We start from the raw sequence: 15,666 nt of genomic DNA, 5'->3' as shown, positions 1-15,666 counted from the left end.
ATTACTGTTAGTGAAGGTCACGGTATTTAGGATACTTTGACTCTACCTGGAAAAAGGGTGGGGAGCTCGAAAAATCCATTACATGTAAGGTAAAATGAGTAAGTTAGTTTTTTTAAAGATTTTATTTATTTGTTTGTCAGACAGAGAGCGAGAGAGAGCACAAGCAGGGGCAGAGGCAGAAAGAGAAGCAGGCTCCCCGTGCAGCAGGGAGCCCAATACAGGACTTGATTCCAGGACCCTGGGATTATGACCCCAGCCGGAGGCAGACACTTAACACACTGAGCCACCCAGGAGTCTGTGAGCAAGTTAATTTTAATAGATACTACTTTTCTTTGATTTTTTAAAAAAAGATTTATTTATTTTAAAGACAGAGAAAGGGGGGGTGCAGAGGGAGAGAGAATCTCAAGCAGACTCCTGTGTGCAGAGCCTGATGCACGGCTCAATCTCATGACCCCAAGATCACCAGCTCAGCTGAAATCCACAGTTGGCTGCTTAACTTGAACCGACCGAGGCACGCAGGTGTCCCCAGGCGCTTCTTTTATTCTTTCCCTTCTCAGGCAGATAAGATGTGGCAATGCTTCATTAAAACCAGAGACCCTCCCTAACCAAACACTGTGCCTTTTCTTTTAGCAAACTCCGAAAAGATCATCCTTCCAAAATCCTGATCAACCTGTGCATGGCACTACTGATGTTAAACCTGACGTTTCTGGTCAATTCCTGGTCCTCATCATTTCAGAAAGCCGGACTCTGTGTCACAGCTGCAGTGGCCCTCCATTACTTCCTGCTCGTCTCTTTGACTTGGATGGGCCTAGAGGGGGTCCACATGTACTTGTCTCTCGTCAGAGTCTTCAACATATATGTCCCCAATTATATCCTTAAATTTTGTCTCGTTGGTTGGGGTAAGGATATCTGCTTGTCTGATGTCTCTATTTTAGGCCTGTGTTTATTTCTAATTCCGGCTTCCTGAGACACAGTATTCAGGACCAAATTCTGTTATTATCATCAGTAAGGATGCTGCATCCTTATTCAGCATTCACTATACTTCCAAGAGAAGGATTTCATCATTATTCCCATCTCATGGTGAGGACACTGAGGTGCAGAGAGGTTAGGTAATTCACCAGTGTACACAGCTGGTATGTGGCAGAACTGGGATTTGAACCAGAGATTTGGCTCCATAGTTTGGACACATAACCTCTATGATGCAGCCATATTGTTGACGGGATAGGGAAAGGGCTTGGAATGTGCGGAGGGGTGCTGGGTCAAACACGCCCTGATTCCCACTACACCCCATGGTGGTCATTGTGGCTGTTCCCCGATAGAAGAAGCCAGGAAGGGAACCCAGCATGACAATTCCCTAATTTAAATGTTTCTTCATTGGTTTGCTGTCCTGTATTTCTGACACAGTCAGCTCAGTTCCTGACCCCCCTTTGCCTGTTCAAAATAGATATTGAGTTCAGAGTATGTGTTGGAGACACAGGAGGCGTATGTGAAGTGGGACACAGGATCCATGCGAAGATAGATTTTATCTTCCACTGCCTTTGTAAAGACAATAGCTTCCCAATTAGCTCCTCATCCTTTTAATGAGTTCATTAACATAGCACATGCTTTCACAGGATACACAGTCAGTGCTATTATCCATGCTAATGTGGGGAGCAGAGACAGGCAAATACTAAGCAGAGCATAATCTAAAGTTGTTTTAGCACACTTTGCAATCCATCAGAAACACGGAGCCCAAAGCAGTCAGCACACTCCGGTGCCTGGCAGCCCTCATCTCAAGTCAACCAGGAGATTGAAAAACCTTGCAGAAGAGGCTTCATGAATAATCCCCAAAGCAGATAACCCACACTGTAAAGGGGCTGGAAATCACACTCGGTCCTGGCTTTCCTTCCCCCTTGTCATCTCTCATCCGTGGTTTCCGTCTCAGTCCCCTCCTCCTTCACTTGCTCCTCCGGTGGCGGGGTTCCCCAAGGCTCGCTTTTTTCTCTTGATCTCGTTCCACACACACTTTCCGGGGTGCAAGGAGCAGCAGCGAAGGCGAAGACTTGGAACCTGGAGGTGGGATAAACCTAGGGAGTGTCAAGGACACACCCAAGCCAAAGTCAAGGCCAAGGCCCGACCGCCTGGACCAGTCCAGATGTAACAAGCTGCTTTCAGATTCAGCTGATGGCTTTCTTATCCAGCTAACGGAAGAGTAGCTAAAGGCGCCAGCTCCCAGGTCCTTGTCCCCCACACTATAAAAGAGTGACACCAAAACAAAAGGGAGCAGATGGCTGCCACATGAGTTGAGGGATTCCCTGTAGCCAAAGAGCCAGTTATGAGCTGGAGCTCTGCACTTTTCTATTCTGCAGCTCTGTGCTGAGGGGGCGGGGTGCAAAGCCCCACACCTTCCCCGAACCTGGGAGGCACAAGAAACTGCCTCACGACAGCCTCTGGAGGAGATGGAGAGGCGAGTAGGGGACAGCCTCCGCACCTCCTCACACACCTGGAGTCTCTTCCAACTTGTGCGGGCTCACGGGCTTTCTGCCCAAGCTCAGGTCCCCTGCTAGTCCAGACTTTGCCTGCTCTGCCCATTGGGTACCTGTAAGGTCACCAGGGAGCCACTGCAGAGCTGTCCCGCTAAGGGGACTTTCGGAGCATTTAAATCTTAAACAAATGCAATCTTCTTATGTTTGAAGTTCTGTCTTCTTAATGCCAAAGCAACCTGTTGAAAAGTTTTTACTCCTGCATTTAAATCCCTGTCCAAGGCAGTTGATTGGTCCTCATTTTTTCTTTAATAACCAGTAGGGGATCTTTTTGTGCAGTAACCAGTTATGGATTGATCTGTTCATTACCAAAGGGTAAACACAGCTTGGGGACCACCTCACAACTCACACTGTAGATGTGAGGCTTCCCTCCATCCCCCCTTTCTGGCTTCCAACAGATTAAAAAAACCTTTTTTAACACTCAATGTTACATGAGTTTCAGGTGTGCGACATCGTGACTGGACAAGTCTACACGTTCTGCCATGCTCCCTGCAATCTGTCCCCATACAGCGCCATTCCAGATACCATTCGAGACATTCCCTAGGCTGCGCCTTCCATCCCTGTGACTTACTCATTCCATGACTGGAAGCCCGCCCTCCCGCTCCCCTTCAACTGTGTTGCCCACCCCCAACCTCTCTCCTCTGGCAACCCTTAGTTTGTTCTTTCTATTTATGGGTCTGTCCCAGTTTTGTTTTGTTTGTTTGTTTGTTTTTTCAACAGGTACTTTTGTAAATATCTACATGACACCAGGCACTGTGCTAACTGTGTGATATACAGATCAGGTGGGACTGTCCTGTCTCTCACAGAACAGGACAGTGGAGGATTTTTCAAGATGCTTGGCACTCTGGGATTCAGAACAGCCTTGCAAAGCATCTTACGAAATCCCTAAACCATGTGCAGGTGTAATGCTCTTAGTTGAGGACAAATACATTGTTAGAAATGAAGAAATCATGTAAGTTTTGCAAATGTACACACAATTGGATTTTTAAATCCTGTGTCTACACTCACATCACGTTTGACCACTTTGACGGAACTGATTGCTTTATTATAGTCTGGCTGAACTGACTGGTCGTTAACTGGTCGATCTAGTCAAAATGTCAAACTAGTAACGAGTGTGGAAACAGCCCCCCTGTCAGAAAGCACTGAAGGCTGCAGCTGATTGTCTCTGCCCTTCCTCCAAGGTGACCTAGACAAAAAGATCCTGGGAACTAAGGGGCTTTATCGAAAAGGAAAAAAGAATTGGCAGCCCATCATCTGGGAAGAAATGCTTGATGCGAACCTTTCTTACGATGAACTAGATACTTCTATTGCCAAGTTGATTTTTTGGCACTTGAGCTATTTTTAATAACCAGTGGGCGTTGTATTGGAGCCTTTGGCATGCTGTTTAGTTTAGCAGATTGGAGCACTCCTAGAAATGTTTAACTTGGGAAAATTCACAAACATTTTGCAAACAATGGTATTTTGATGCCCGCACATCTGTGGCTCAATTAAACAGTGTCTTGGTGTATCAGGGCTCACCGTCAATGATCAGGACTTCTCCCACTTCCTAATGGGATGCCTTTGGCTTGCTTCCCCCTCTAGGAATCCCAGGGATCATGGTGGCGATAACGTTATGTGTGAAAAAAGATCTGTATGGATCTCTGAGCTCAACGACTCCATTGTAAGTACCAGCATCTCAGGTGATGATGTGATCAGGGTCTCAGGGGCGGGGAGTGTTTCTGACCTGTGGCTTGGTCTTGACATTGGCTCGGGGGGGGGGGGGGGGACACTCAGCCTCAGCCTTTTTTGGCTTAAACACAGTCACAGTCAAACTCATATAACGATTAGGTGACTGGCTCTGTGTGACCTCGGGCAACTTCTTTACCTCTTCCTTCCATTTCCTCCACTGGAAAATGGGGGACAATAATGTTTGCTGTCCATGTAGTGTGTAATTAAAATGACATCACATATATAAAATGTTCAGCATATGGCCTGTTCCACATGTTCTACATAACGGGCCGTGATTACGTTTAGAAAGCTCACAGAACCCGGGAGGAGTTGTAGTGAGCACTGTAAGGAAGAGGGAGACGGTTGGGAGACATTTTCCACCATCAACAACAGTCTCCCCGAAAGACTCCACTGCCTTCCTTTGTAAATTGGCTCAGCCTTGTTTTCCTCTCTTCTTTTAATTTTTAAAAATATTTTATTTTACTTTTATTTGAGTACAGTTGACACACAATGTTACATTAGCTTCTGGTGTACAACTTAGTGTTTGGACAAGTTTATACATTATGCTGTGTTTGCCATCTTTTGTTTTCTTCTTTTGTTTCTTCTTTATCTTTCCAGAACCTTCTTTAAAGGTGCATAGCCAGTTATTATGTAGCCCTTTAGATAGCGTGCTTTCCTTTCATGCTTCTGATTGTTTTTTACTTACCCAGATCCATTCTCTTTATTGTTGCCTCTCAAGCTGGTTTTTTTAACTACAGATTTCCTCTCTCATCGGACTGCAATGAAATGTGGGAGGTCTCACCCCCCCAGACGCCTCCATCTTTTGTGTTGAGTTCCACCTGCCAGCAGGTGCTTTCTAATTATATGATTTCTTATTATCCTTCCTTTCTCTCTCTTTTCTCTTCCTTTCCTTCTCCTCTGGCCTTGCTCCTCGCTGTTCCGTGGCATAAAGGGCCCCCAGTGCCTACATATTGGTGATTCTTCTTCAAAGATCAAAAGCAAAAACAAAACCAGAACAAAACCAACTCCACTCCTCCTGAAAAGAGCCCTTTCATATGTGAATTGGTTAGTAAGAGGCAGAGTGCTCTAAGAGCTTTTTTTTTTCCTTTGGTAATTATATTTTGAAGAAGTAATACATGCACATGGTACAAAATTCAAACACACAAACGGGTAGAGGATGAAAAGTAAGCCCTTTTCCCAACCCCCAGCCACACTGTCTCTTTTCCTTGATGCAACTATTATTACCAACAATCAGATCTGTATAGATATTCTCTTGGACACTCTGTTATCCAAATGGTAGATATACACTGTTCCATACTTAACAATATGTTTTAGGGATAATTCTCTAACCAAACATACACCAGCACTGTCCCTTTTTAAAATGTTTTCTATAGCCTCCGTTAAGGCTGAAGATGATATTCAGGGAACCCTAAATATTAAACTTTATTAGGGAAATTCAACGCTTTTTTTCCCTCACTCCCTCCCAACGTGTGCACAAACACACGCAAACTCACACATATGAACGTATCCACACCAGTGTGAACAGTACGATGGCAACGGATTTTCCTGGTTCTAAACAAGAGGTCTCAGCTAAGTTGACACAGAGTTCAATTGGCAACCTTGTCCCTGTTCAAAACTCAGAGGTAATGCCTCTAGTCATGGGAAATGTATCAGATGAGATATTTATTCATAGGAATCATCACTTATTTCTTCTTTAATAGAAATGGTAGAGCCATTAAGAGTCCAGTGGCCAGGGTTGCCTTTTGTCGTCCAAACCCGAGGATGTGGAGGGAGGTTTAAAATATACACCATTAACACTGATGATCTCTTCATTGTTTGACATAGCATTCAGGAAAGCCAGTCATTGCTCGTGTCCTTTTACTGTGATATTTATCATGCAAAACAGAATTCATCCTGCAAACAAAAGCTCAGGTGTAAGGTGGTGGGGTGGGATGGGGTGGGGGGCTGGGAAGAGCCATTTTGGAGGAAAATACATCACTTGTTTTTCTGCTGTTGAGGAACAAAAAAGCCTCCCAGGGAATTGGACTGAGAAGTGCCTGCATATCCTCTAGGATTTCTGGCACTGGAAAGAACCCTGGACTGGGGCTCAGGAGATTGGGGTTTGAGCCCCAACCTGCCCCCAGTGAGCGTGCGTGAACTCTTGTCAAGGCAGTCCCTCTCTCTAGTGCAGATGCTCTCAGGTGAACTAAAGCTGACAAGGTGATCTTCAGAGTCTCATTGAAAAGTACACATGTGTGTTTCTCTGCCTCACAATGGTCTTCTCTTCCTTGTCTCTTACAGTTGTTGGATTAAAGACGATTCTATCTTTTACACCTCAGTTGTGGCTTATTTTTGCCTCATATTTCTACTGAATCTCTCCATGTTCTGCACTGTCCTCGTTCAGCTGAATTCCATGAACTCCCAAAGCCGGAAGACTCGGCGGCAGACGATCCTGCATGACCTCAAAGGCACAATGAGCCTGACATTCTTACTTGGCCTCACCTGGGGGTTTGCTTTTTTTGCCTGGGGACCTGTAAGGATTTTGTTCTTGTATCTTTTTGCCATTTTCAACACGTTGCAAGGTAACTTCTTCTTCTTTGTCCTTTCCGTGGCTAGCCAGAGCTCCCCACCAAAGCTTTGCTGCTTTGGAAAAGATACTCCAAGAGGCTTCTGGTATCGATCAAGTGATAGACAGTCATTGGAAACATTACCCAGATGTTCGGACGTCATGAAATGAGCTCACTCTTACTTGGGGATATAGACAAGAGCCCAGAGAGCCAACTCAACTCCAGCTAGTTGGCAATGTTTATATCAAACACTGGCTGGTGATACTTTCTACAGTATTCCCAGTATTCTCTGAATACTGTAGAATACTGAACACTGCATACCAAAACCACATGGTTCTCGTAAGTGTTTGGGTCCACACTTGTGTTGATATTCTGAAGCACACGATCCCATCGAACACAATAATCACTGAACAGCAGACACATTAAACTGTTGACCCCCTAGACTCTGGCTACATCAGACATCCAAATATGGTGGGAAGGAGCCAGGTTAGGAAATTAAAGGAATGAAGATGAAGAGCAAAGAGCCGTGGGTCAAGGCAAGAGGCCAAGGTTCTAGTCTTGGGTTTTGCTCCAAACTGACCTTGAACAAGTCGCCACAGCTGGTTGAATTAGATGATCGTAAGCTAATGTCTCTATAGCTCTTTAATTTTATTCCCATTTTCTGCTGAAAGAAGGAAATGATAGTGATGTGGTAGGTGATTGCGTGGTAGGCCAAAGACGTCACGAGCAGTAAGAGTGAGGGGTCTGGTTAATATACCTCTGACTCACTGTTGATGTTCATTTTAACCTGACTTTGCCTGTTACAAATCTTCAGGGGAAGAGGCGTGCAGAATGATTTCCTGGGAGTGTTGGGCTCTGCTCCATGCTCTTCTTGTCCTCAAATTTGGCCCAGTTCATTTAAACTACTAGGGCAGCTGGGAGGAGCTTGGGCAGTGCATTGAATGAGGGTCTCCCTGAGTGCTCCAAACTACTTATCCACTCACTGAACCCCTTTACCAGGCTCCAGGCCATTGGTAGTCCATAGGATGTTCCAGCAATAGAAGAGTTCCATGGTCAAAGAATTTCAGGAAATGCAGCAAACTATATTCCCCCATTCTTAAAATGGCACCATCTATATTATCATGGTGAAAGTTCTGAGATCTTCTGCTCGAAAAAAAAAAAAAAAAGATTTGTTTTAACCAAACTTTTTTTTTTTAAGCCTCAGAGCACTTTGTCGTATCATTATTAACCCTTGCAGAACCTTGGGAAGTATGACTTGGTGTGTAGTTACTCTATGGCAGGCATTTGCAGGGAGATGGAGTGGCAATCTAGAATAAGGCACAACATTTGCTCTCATGTCTTTCGATTCAAGAAACCATCTCATTTTAGAGCAATGAAGTGTATCAGCCGAAATTTCTGTTCCACCAGATTCTTCCAAGCATGTTCCGATTGGAATGTAAAAAGGCACAGAAAGCCCGGGTATAGAACATATGCAGGAGTGGATTAGGAACCACATCCCTGGGGCAGATTTCTTCCTCAGCAGTATGTCTGCTCACTAATTCTGACCAGAAACACACTCACCCTATGCCAAGAGGGGCTGACGGGGAAGCTGCTGGAAAGAACAAGAGAGCAAAGCAGTTTAAGGCTTACAAAGGGAGGAGGAAGTCTAGTCAGTTTGGAGCAAAACCCAAGACTAAAACCAAAGCAAGGGCTCCATTCCTGAGGTAGAAAGGGAAAGTGGTTTCTAAGCAGAAAGCCTCCGTGGCTTCAAAGCAGAATCCAGTGGGGGATCTCCTGAGGACTAAACCCAAAGTCCCACAGATCCCGCATGGACAGAGCCCAGTTGTCTGTCTGTCAGATACGTTTTATGGCAACCAAGCACCAAGCGTTTCTGGTTCTCCTAGTCCTGCCTTACAAGATAGAAGGTGCCCTCCTCCAGAGGGTGGGTTTGCAGCGTCCTGAGTTTCAAGCTAAAGTTACCACACGCACGCACACACACGCACACACATACACACACACACGCACGCACGCACGCGCATGCGCCCTCCGAGCAAGCCTGCAACGGAACAAGTGAACGAATGAGCCATTTAAACGACAGGTGGCAAGTTTGCAGTTCTGGCTGAAGGGGGTTGCCCTGTGGTCAGGTGTGAAAAATGTGCACAGTGAGCCATTTCTGAAGAAGGGTTGCACAAATAAAAAGGCAGGTGACAAAAACCGCATATCTTCCCTCACGCCTGTGTGCTAGTGAGTAAGCAGATCAATCTGTTATTGGAAGGAAAAGGGAAGGCTGACAGGCAGAGAGGGAGAGCTGGGAGGCAGCTCATTGGAATTCATATAATAACCTTTAAGTCTGAGAACAAACTAAACTCCATGCAGGAAATCAGCATGGTAATACGTGCTTGTGGTCTCTGTTGCCCCTTGTTCCTGCTGAAGCTGGAGGAGTTTTACATGCTCCGAGACTGGGGTTTGCTCTCACCAGGTTGCTGCACCCCCTTCCAGGTGGCTGCTGCTCGGAAGGAGTGAGCGCTGCTCGACTCGGTTACACAGAGATAAAGCCCTCAGGGGAGTGAGTGAGACAGGTCATCCCATTTAGCCTCCAGACTGTTACCTCCCACCTGGAATCAGAGAGTCTCAGGGCTGGGGCTGGGGACCCAAGGTCCTCCCAATCCAACTTCCCCTGGAGTGACAGAAAGTCACATGCCTCTACCTGGAACTTTCCAGATACGGAGAGCTCACTGTTCTGTAAAGCAGAGCATTCAGTTTCTCTCTTTGTCTAATGGAAAGATATTTGACATTTAACATTGTGTAAATTTAAGGGGTACAACATGTTGATTTGATACACTGATATATTGTAGTATGATTACCGCTGTAGCTTCCAATCTGCTCTGCATCTTATCCAGGTCCCCCTTTTCTGAGGGTAGAATGTGCAGTGCAGTGGTTAAGACCTTGGGCTCTGCAACCAGACTTCCTGCGTTTGGTCTTGAGGCTGCCATTTCAATATTAGCCTCGTGAGTCGGTCAGATTTACTAGATTTCCAGAACTCTGAGATCTCTCAACTAGAAAAATGACACTAGCAGCACAATGCCTATGACATAATCATTACTTAGTAAACACTAGCTTCGATTACCTAGTTTGTCCTCTTCATACCAGCCCTTCTACGTCTGTAGCTATAGCTACCATCTCTCCCCACCCCGTGTTCCCACTCCAAGTCTTCTCTATTCTTGAATACTTTGATTTGTCGTCATCATTTCAAAATGAAGTCTCCCAACCTGAATATTGTACTGGTAGGGAGAAAGGGCCAAGCTGGGTCAGGATGGCGGAATATTCTTACCTGCCTCAACCAACATTCTTGACTTCCACTGATGCCCTAGCTGAAGTGAGCTTTGGGGACATTTACTATTGACTCATGCTCAACTTGCAATGAGTTAGGACCACTCCAACCCATTATTAATCAGTTACTTCAGCACAACTGACCAGTGAGGAGGCAAGCTGAACCTTATATAGAGAACAAAGGGTTGCAAACTGCACTTGGGTCAAAAGAAAGATTTTGAGGCCAGAGAACATAATACGAAGGCTGCAGAAACTGAGAGTTTGTGTCTCGAGTGCCTTGGAGTTCAAGTCAACAAACATCTGTTGAGCTGCCACATAGTACTGGAGGCAAAGAGAGAAGTAATACAAGGATGAAAAGTCTTTACAGCTGGGTGAGGAGATGGGCAATACAGGGAGACTGTGGCCACATATAGCAACTCATAGAAGAAACAATGCTATGGGACCTCAGAGGTGGGAAAGATGAGTTTCAGTTTGAGGCACCTGGAAAGGCTTTGTTAATGGGAGATATTTCTGCCAATTCCACACCCAGACTATAGGAGATCCAATTTGCCCTTCAGAGCATTTACCATCAGGAAAATCTCAAGTCCTACTTTTTTTCTCCCAAGGCGGTATTTTAGAGAGAGGGGATGAGAAATGGCCAGGGCTGCTGATGGATGCCCTCAACCCCTCTTGATCCCACTTTCAGGACAAAATCAGGACTGGCAGTGGAAAATGAGGACACCAAATTTATGGCTTCTACGTGGTGTAACTGTGCCAAAGAGTGTGTGTATTAGTTATCTATTGCCATGTAACAAATTACTCCCACAGTTTAGCAGCCTAAAACAACAGCACATATTACCATACCCGGTTACTGGGTTGGGAATTTAGGAGCAGCTTAGCTGGGTAGTTCTGGCTCAGGGACTCTTTTTTTTTTTTTTAAGTGGGTTCCAGCAGAGCTTAATCTCATGACTCTGAGATCAAGACCTGAGCTGAGATCAAGAGTTGAGCACTTAACCAACTGTGTCACCCAGGTGCCCGTGGCTTGGGGACTCTTAGGAAATTGCAGTCAAGCTGTCAGCCAAGGATGTAGTCATGTGGAAATTTGACTGGTTCTGGAAAATCTGCTTCTAGGAAGCCTCACTCATATGACTGGGGACTGGAAGCCTCACTTCCTCACCATGTGGGCCTCTCCACAGGGCTGTAGAATGTCCTCACACTACAACACTTAGGTTCCTTTGGAGGGAGTAATCAGAGATAGAAGCCACAATGTCTTTTATAAGCTTTTCTTGGAAGTGACATGGCATCACTTCTGCCATATTCTATTGATATGTTGTGGAAAGAGATGACACAAAGATACAAATGCCAGGATGTAAGGATCATTAAGAACCATTTTGGAGGTTGACTACCTTTGCAGGGCTGCTCTCTCGAGCTCTATGATTGACAGCAGCCCTGGGGGAAACACTGTGGTTGATAGAAAGTCTTGAAACAGACCTTCTTACCATCACTGCTTTTGACAGGGAAGTTAGAAAGATGAGCTCAGAAAGCCGTAATGGCTCTGGGGTTCCTTAGGAGGACTGTTTATGGTGATAAGAGTAGATCTGGGTCTGGGTGTTGGTGACTGTTGGTGAAAGAAGCTGAAACAGACTGACCTTCTTCTTTTGACATAGGATTCCTCATTTTCGTGTTTTACTGCCTGATGAAGGAGAGTGTGCGGGAGCAGTGGCAGATACACCTCTGTTGTGGGTGGTTACGACTGGATAATTCTTCGGGTAAGATGCCACTTTGGGTAAGGTTTTGAATTTCACGGGTTTCCCACAACTGATCTGATTAACTTGACTCCTGACTTGAATTCATAGAGCACTGGCAACATGGAGGCTGTTTGCATGTCATGAACTTGATTTGTACTTTTGTTTTGAGATGAATGAAGTCAAGTGAAGAATGTGATTTGGCCATATTTTAACTTAGTGAAGCTTCTCTTTTGGCCCAGATTCTTGAATTGCTTGTCGTCACTGTCACCTCAATCTCAACTCAATTAAAAAGAATGTTGATTTAGTGCCCTACTATGTTTCAGGCCCTGGGTCACAGGGGCTTTCTGGCCTGTAGCCAATAGCGGGTTGAGTGGATGAGGGAACAAAGAGAGGCAGCAGAGGCAGGGAGAATCCTAGCTGAATGGAGCAGTGGCCCGTCCTACACAGTTAGAGATGTGGTGGACTCCGACGTTGTCTCTGAGATTATCTCCAGTCCAGGCAAATTGATTTTCTGTGTATCAGAGTCTCTTCCATTCAATTCAGACAACTTCTCTCAGCCTCAATGCAAAGCTCAGTCTATTTTAGGGAAGGCAAGTGCTTGAACTTGAAGATTTTATAAATGGCACAGAGATCTCCCTCCTTTATCCTGGGCATGTCAGTAACCCACAGGTCTCTGTGCCAAACTCTAAGGAAAGGAGGCATCCTTGGTAAGTGAATTAACTCTGGCTGTGTCATACATTACAATATAAATTTCCTTCTCACAACTTCATAGAGAAGCGGACCCCTTGAGGTACCTAGAACAGATACTCTCTGCATTGAGCTTCATATTTTTAACAAGATGATTGAGGTACAATTCATACATCATGCAATTTGCCCATGTTAAGTGTTGAATTTGATGTATTTTCTGGTTTTAACTTTTATGGTGTCATTTCAGATGGGGACAGCAGGTGCGGGCTACGAGTTGGGTATAAACAAGAGAGACTGAAGAAAACCTTCCAAGACAAATTGTTGACACCATCCTTCAAGTCAACTACCACAAGTTCTACCTTCAAACCTTTAGGCTCTGCGCAATGCATGCTTTCAGAAATCAGCTTCCCAAATGGTGAGGGAAAAACTATGCTGTCTACTCTTACATTCCAAAAATATCAAATTAATGTGAGGCGACATATGTGGTCTTGGGAGTTGGTTCCTCCTCAAAACTAAAAGCACGTGTGCACGTGTATACCTGGGCTCATTTCTGGCTGAGAAAGTGTGTATAGAAGCACCTAGTGAACTTGGTACATGCAAACCTGGTAGGTTATTCCACTGAAATGGGAGGGAAGAGACTAGAAGTCAAAACAAATTCATGTGTGATTCAAAACAATGGTCAGAGACTGTGAAAGCCAGAAGGAACAAACCTTAGACAATGTCCAGAGTGATGTCATTTTCCAGATGAGGAACCTTAAGCAGGGAAAGGAAAATGTCTTACAGATGCTTACTCACCATCAGCAGCAGAACTGGGGTCAGAACTCAGGTGACCTGGCTCTCCGGCTGGGGCACATTGCACGCCACCAAGAACACCTACTGAGCAGCACAACGTTCTTAGTTGCTCAGCTTCTTCCATAGGAAGAGAAATTTCTAGGTACAGAGACAGCTGTTGAGGTGGAGGTGGTTATTGGAAGGGAAAATGTAAGGAAAGGGTTGATCTTTTTTTAGAGATTTTATTTATTTGAGATAGAGATATCTATCTCTTATGATAGATATCTTATCCATAGAGATAAGAGATATATAGATAGATATAGATATTATATCTTATATATAGATAAGAGATATATCTATAGAGATAAGATATTTATTTATTTGAGATAGAGATATCTATCTCTTATGAGATAGAGCTCATAAGAGAGCACAAGTAGAGAGGGAGAAGCAGACTGCCCATTGATGCAGGGCTCAATCCCAGGACCCTGGGATCATGACCTGAGCCAAAAGCAGACCCTTAACCTACTGAGCCACCCAGGCGTCCCAGGAAAGGTTTGATCTAAAAGCCTAAAGTAAAGAGAAAGGCAAAGGGAACAAGAACTTGAGAACTCAAGCTGATGTTGTGATGCCTCTGTTTGTGTACTGCCCTGGACAATGATGCTTACTTAAGGACCAAAGTTGATTGCAGTTCACACATACAGAACACCTCTGGTGGCCCGGCTGTAGCCATTCTCACACCTCAGTGCTGGTGGAACTGCTGCTTGTATTTTTCATTATATTGGCTCCACACAGCTGTTCTATTTCCAAGGTCTGCAGCCAATCTGAAATCAGCATGGTGGGTAAAAAATAAATAAATAAATAAATAAAGCCACCAAGAGTCACCTGGCTGGCTCGGTTGGTAGAACATGCAACTCTTGATTGCGGGGTCATGAGTTCAAGCCCCACATTGGGTATAGAGATGACTTCAAAAATAAAAAAAATAATAAATAATAAAATCTTTAAAAAATAATAAGGCACCAAACTTGGAGTCAGAAGGCTTTGGTTCAACTCCCAGCTCTGTCACTAACTCTGTAACCTTGGGCACATCTCTCCCTTAGTGGGAGCTACATTCTTTCTACCTTCAACGTGAGGAGGCTAGGATGGACAGATAATCTCCAAAGTTCCTACCAGCTTCTGGACTGTGTGGGGCAACATTGTTTCCCAGTTTAGGCTGATTGTCTAGTGTACAGTCTCAGTCTCCTTCTCTGTATGGGAAAGTTGGTGCATATGGAAAGACTCTTTCCATGCCCCCAAGTGTTCATTACTCTGGCCAGCTAACTTGCAGATACATTCCGGTGCTCATATGGAGGCACTGGGGAGCCATAGCATATAATAGAGGGAAGAAGTTGTGGAAGCTGCTTAGTAGATAATAGTTGAGGCCGATAGGGAAATACCATTTTTGCAAAAGAGTTCATTGGCATTGGCTCTCTTGCTGTCCCTGGGGGATACTGTTTCATTATCAAATATATGGCTCAAATGTGCATGTCTTTCTTCAGGGGGGATGGCAGCCCCCTGTACCTAGAATTTTAGGTTTGTTTTTAATAACATGCCCAGCATTTTAGTGTTGTATCAAGTAACAGATCCAGAGAGCCAAGGGCCTGGGGTTGTGACCATGACACAGCTGGTGAGACAGGTAGTCTAGCCTCTTGGCCACAGGTTCCAAATCTGCAGTCTGGATGTGGCCCTCGGATGGTCAGAGCCAGCAGTTTCATTTCCATGAACACGGAGTAAAGACGTGCCTTCTGTAATTGCCCAAACAGTGCTGTCAAGATGAACGAATTTACCCTGGGTCCACATGAACTACCCAAGACAAGCCCCACAACCTTTACTTCCTTTCTATTCCTCTATTCACTCCTTCATTTGGTTAAAAAAAAAAAAGTCTGTTACTTCTACTATCTGCGAAGTCCCCAGTGCAACAACTGAAAATGTTCTTTTTTTCTTTAACGCAGGTGACTTTGATGAAGATCCCTACAGTTTCTCTCCCTTGAGTTGTAAAGTTGTGCCCAATTATGTGGGAAGAATATTACCTGTGGAAGTCAAAACGAATTCCACTCACAAAGATTTCTTGAATAATTCCCAACAGAGATACCCACCTCCCCCTAGCCCCAGATTAGGGAAAATGTTGAGTTTGTGAAACCATCTGCTTCGACTTTGTATTCTAAGTATTATTTTGGAAGGCGCAGAATGAAATAGCGTTTCGTGGCTATTAAAGTCAGAATAATTCTCCTATTCATTGTTATAGCTGTTTCTTTCTTTTTCTAGGTAAGATTTGAGCGTATAGTCGTGGGATATTGGGGGACACATTTCCACAGCACTGGAGATTTTGTTTCAAAACGC

At 44.7% G+C, this 15,666-nt stretch overlaps 1 protein-coding gene across 1 annotated transcript in view; it reads left to right on the top strand.

The window, feature by feature from the left end:
• ADGRG4 (adhesion G protein-coupled receptor G4) overlaps nt 1–15,463 on the top strand; it is a 135,406-nt gene extending 119,943 nt beyond the window's left edge. The window contains 6 exon segments of the mRNA XM_059385975.1: nt 631–899; nt 4,104–4,182; nt 6,531–6,811; nt 11,752–11,853; nt 12,767–12,934; nt 15,279–15,463. Of these exon segments, the coding sequence (XP_059241958.1) occupies nt 631–899; nt 4,104–4,182; nt 6,531–6,811; nt 11,752–11,853; nt 12,767–12,934; nt 15,279–15,463 (1,084 nt within the window).
• Nucleotides 15,464–15,666: the final 203 nt, after the last annotated feature.

The sequence above is a fragment of the Mustela nigripes genome, chromosome X, assembly GCF_022355385.1.
Source record: "Mustela nigripes isolate SB6536 chromosome X, MUSNIG.SB6536, whole genome shotgun sequence".
Classification (NCBI taxonomy): domain Eukaryota; kingdom Metazoa; phylum Chordata; class Mammalia; order Carnivora; family Mustelidae; genus Mustela; species Mustela nigripes.
The sequence above is the reverse complement of the archived record's forward strand: the minus strand, read 5'-3'. Positions and strand labels throughout refer to the sequence as shown.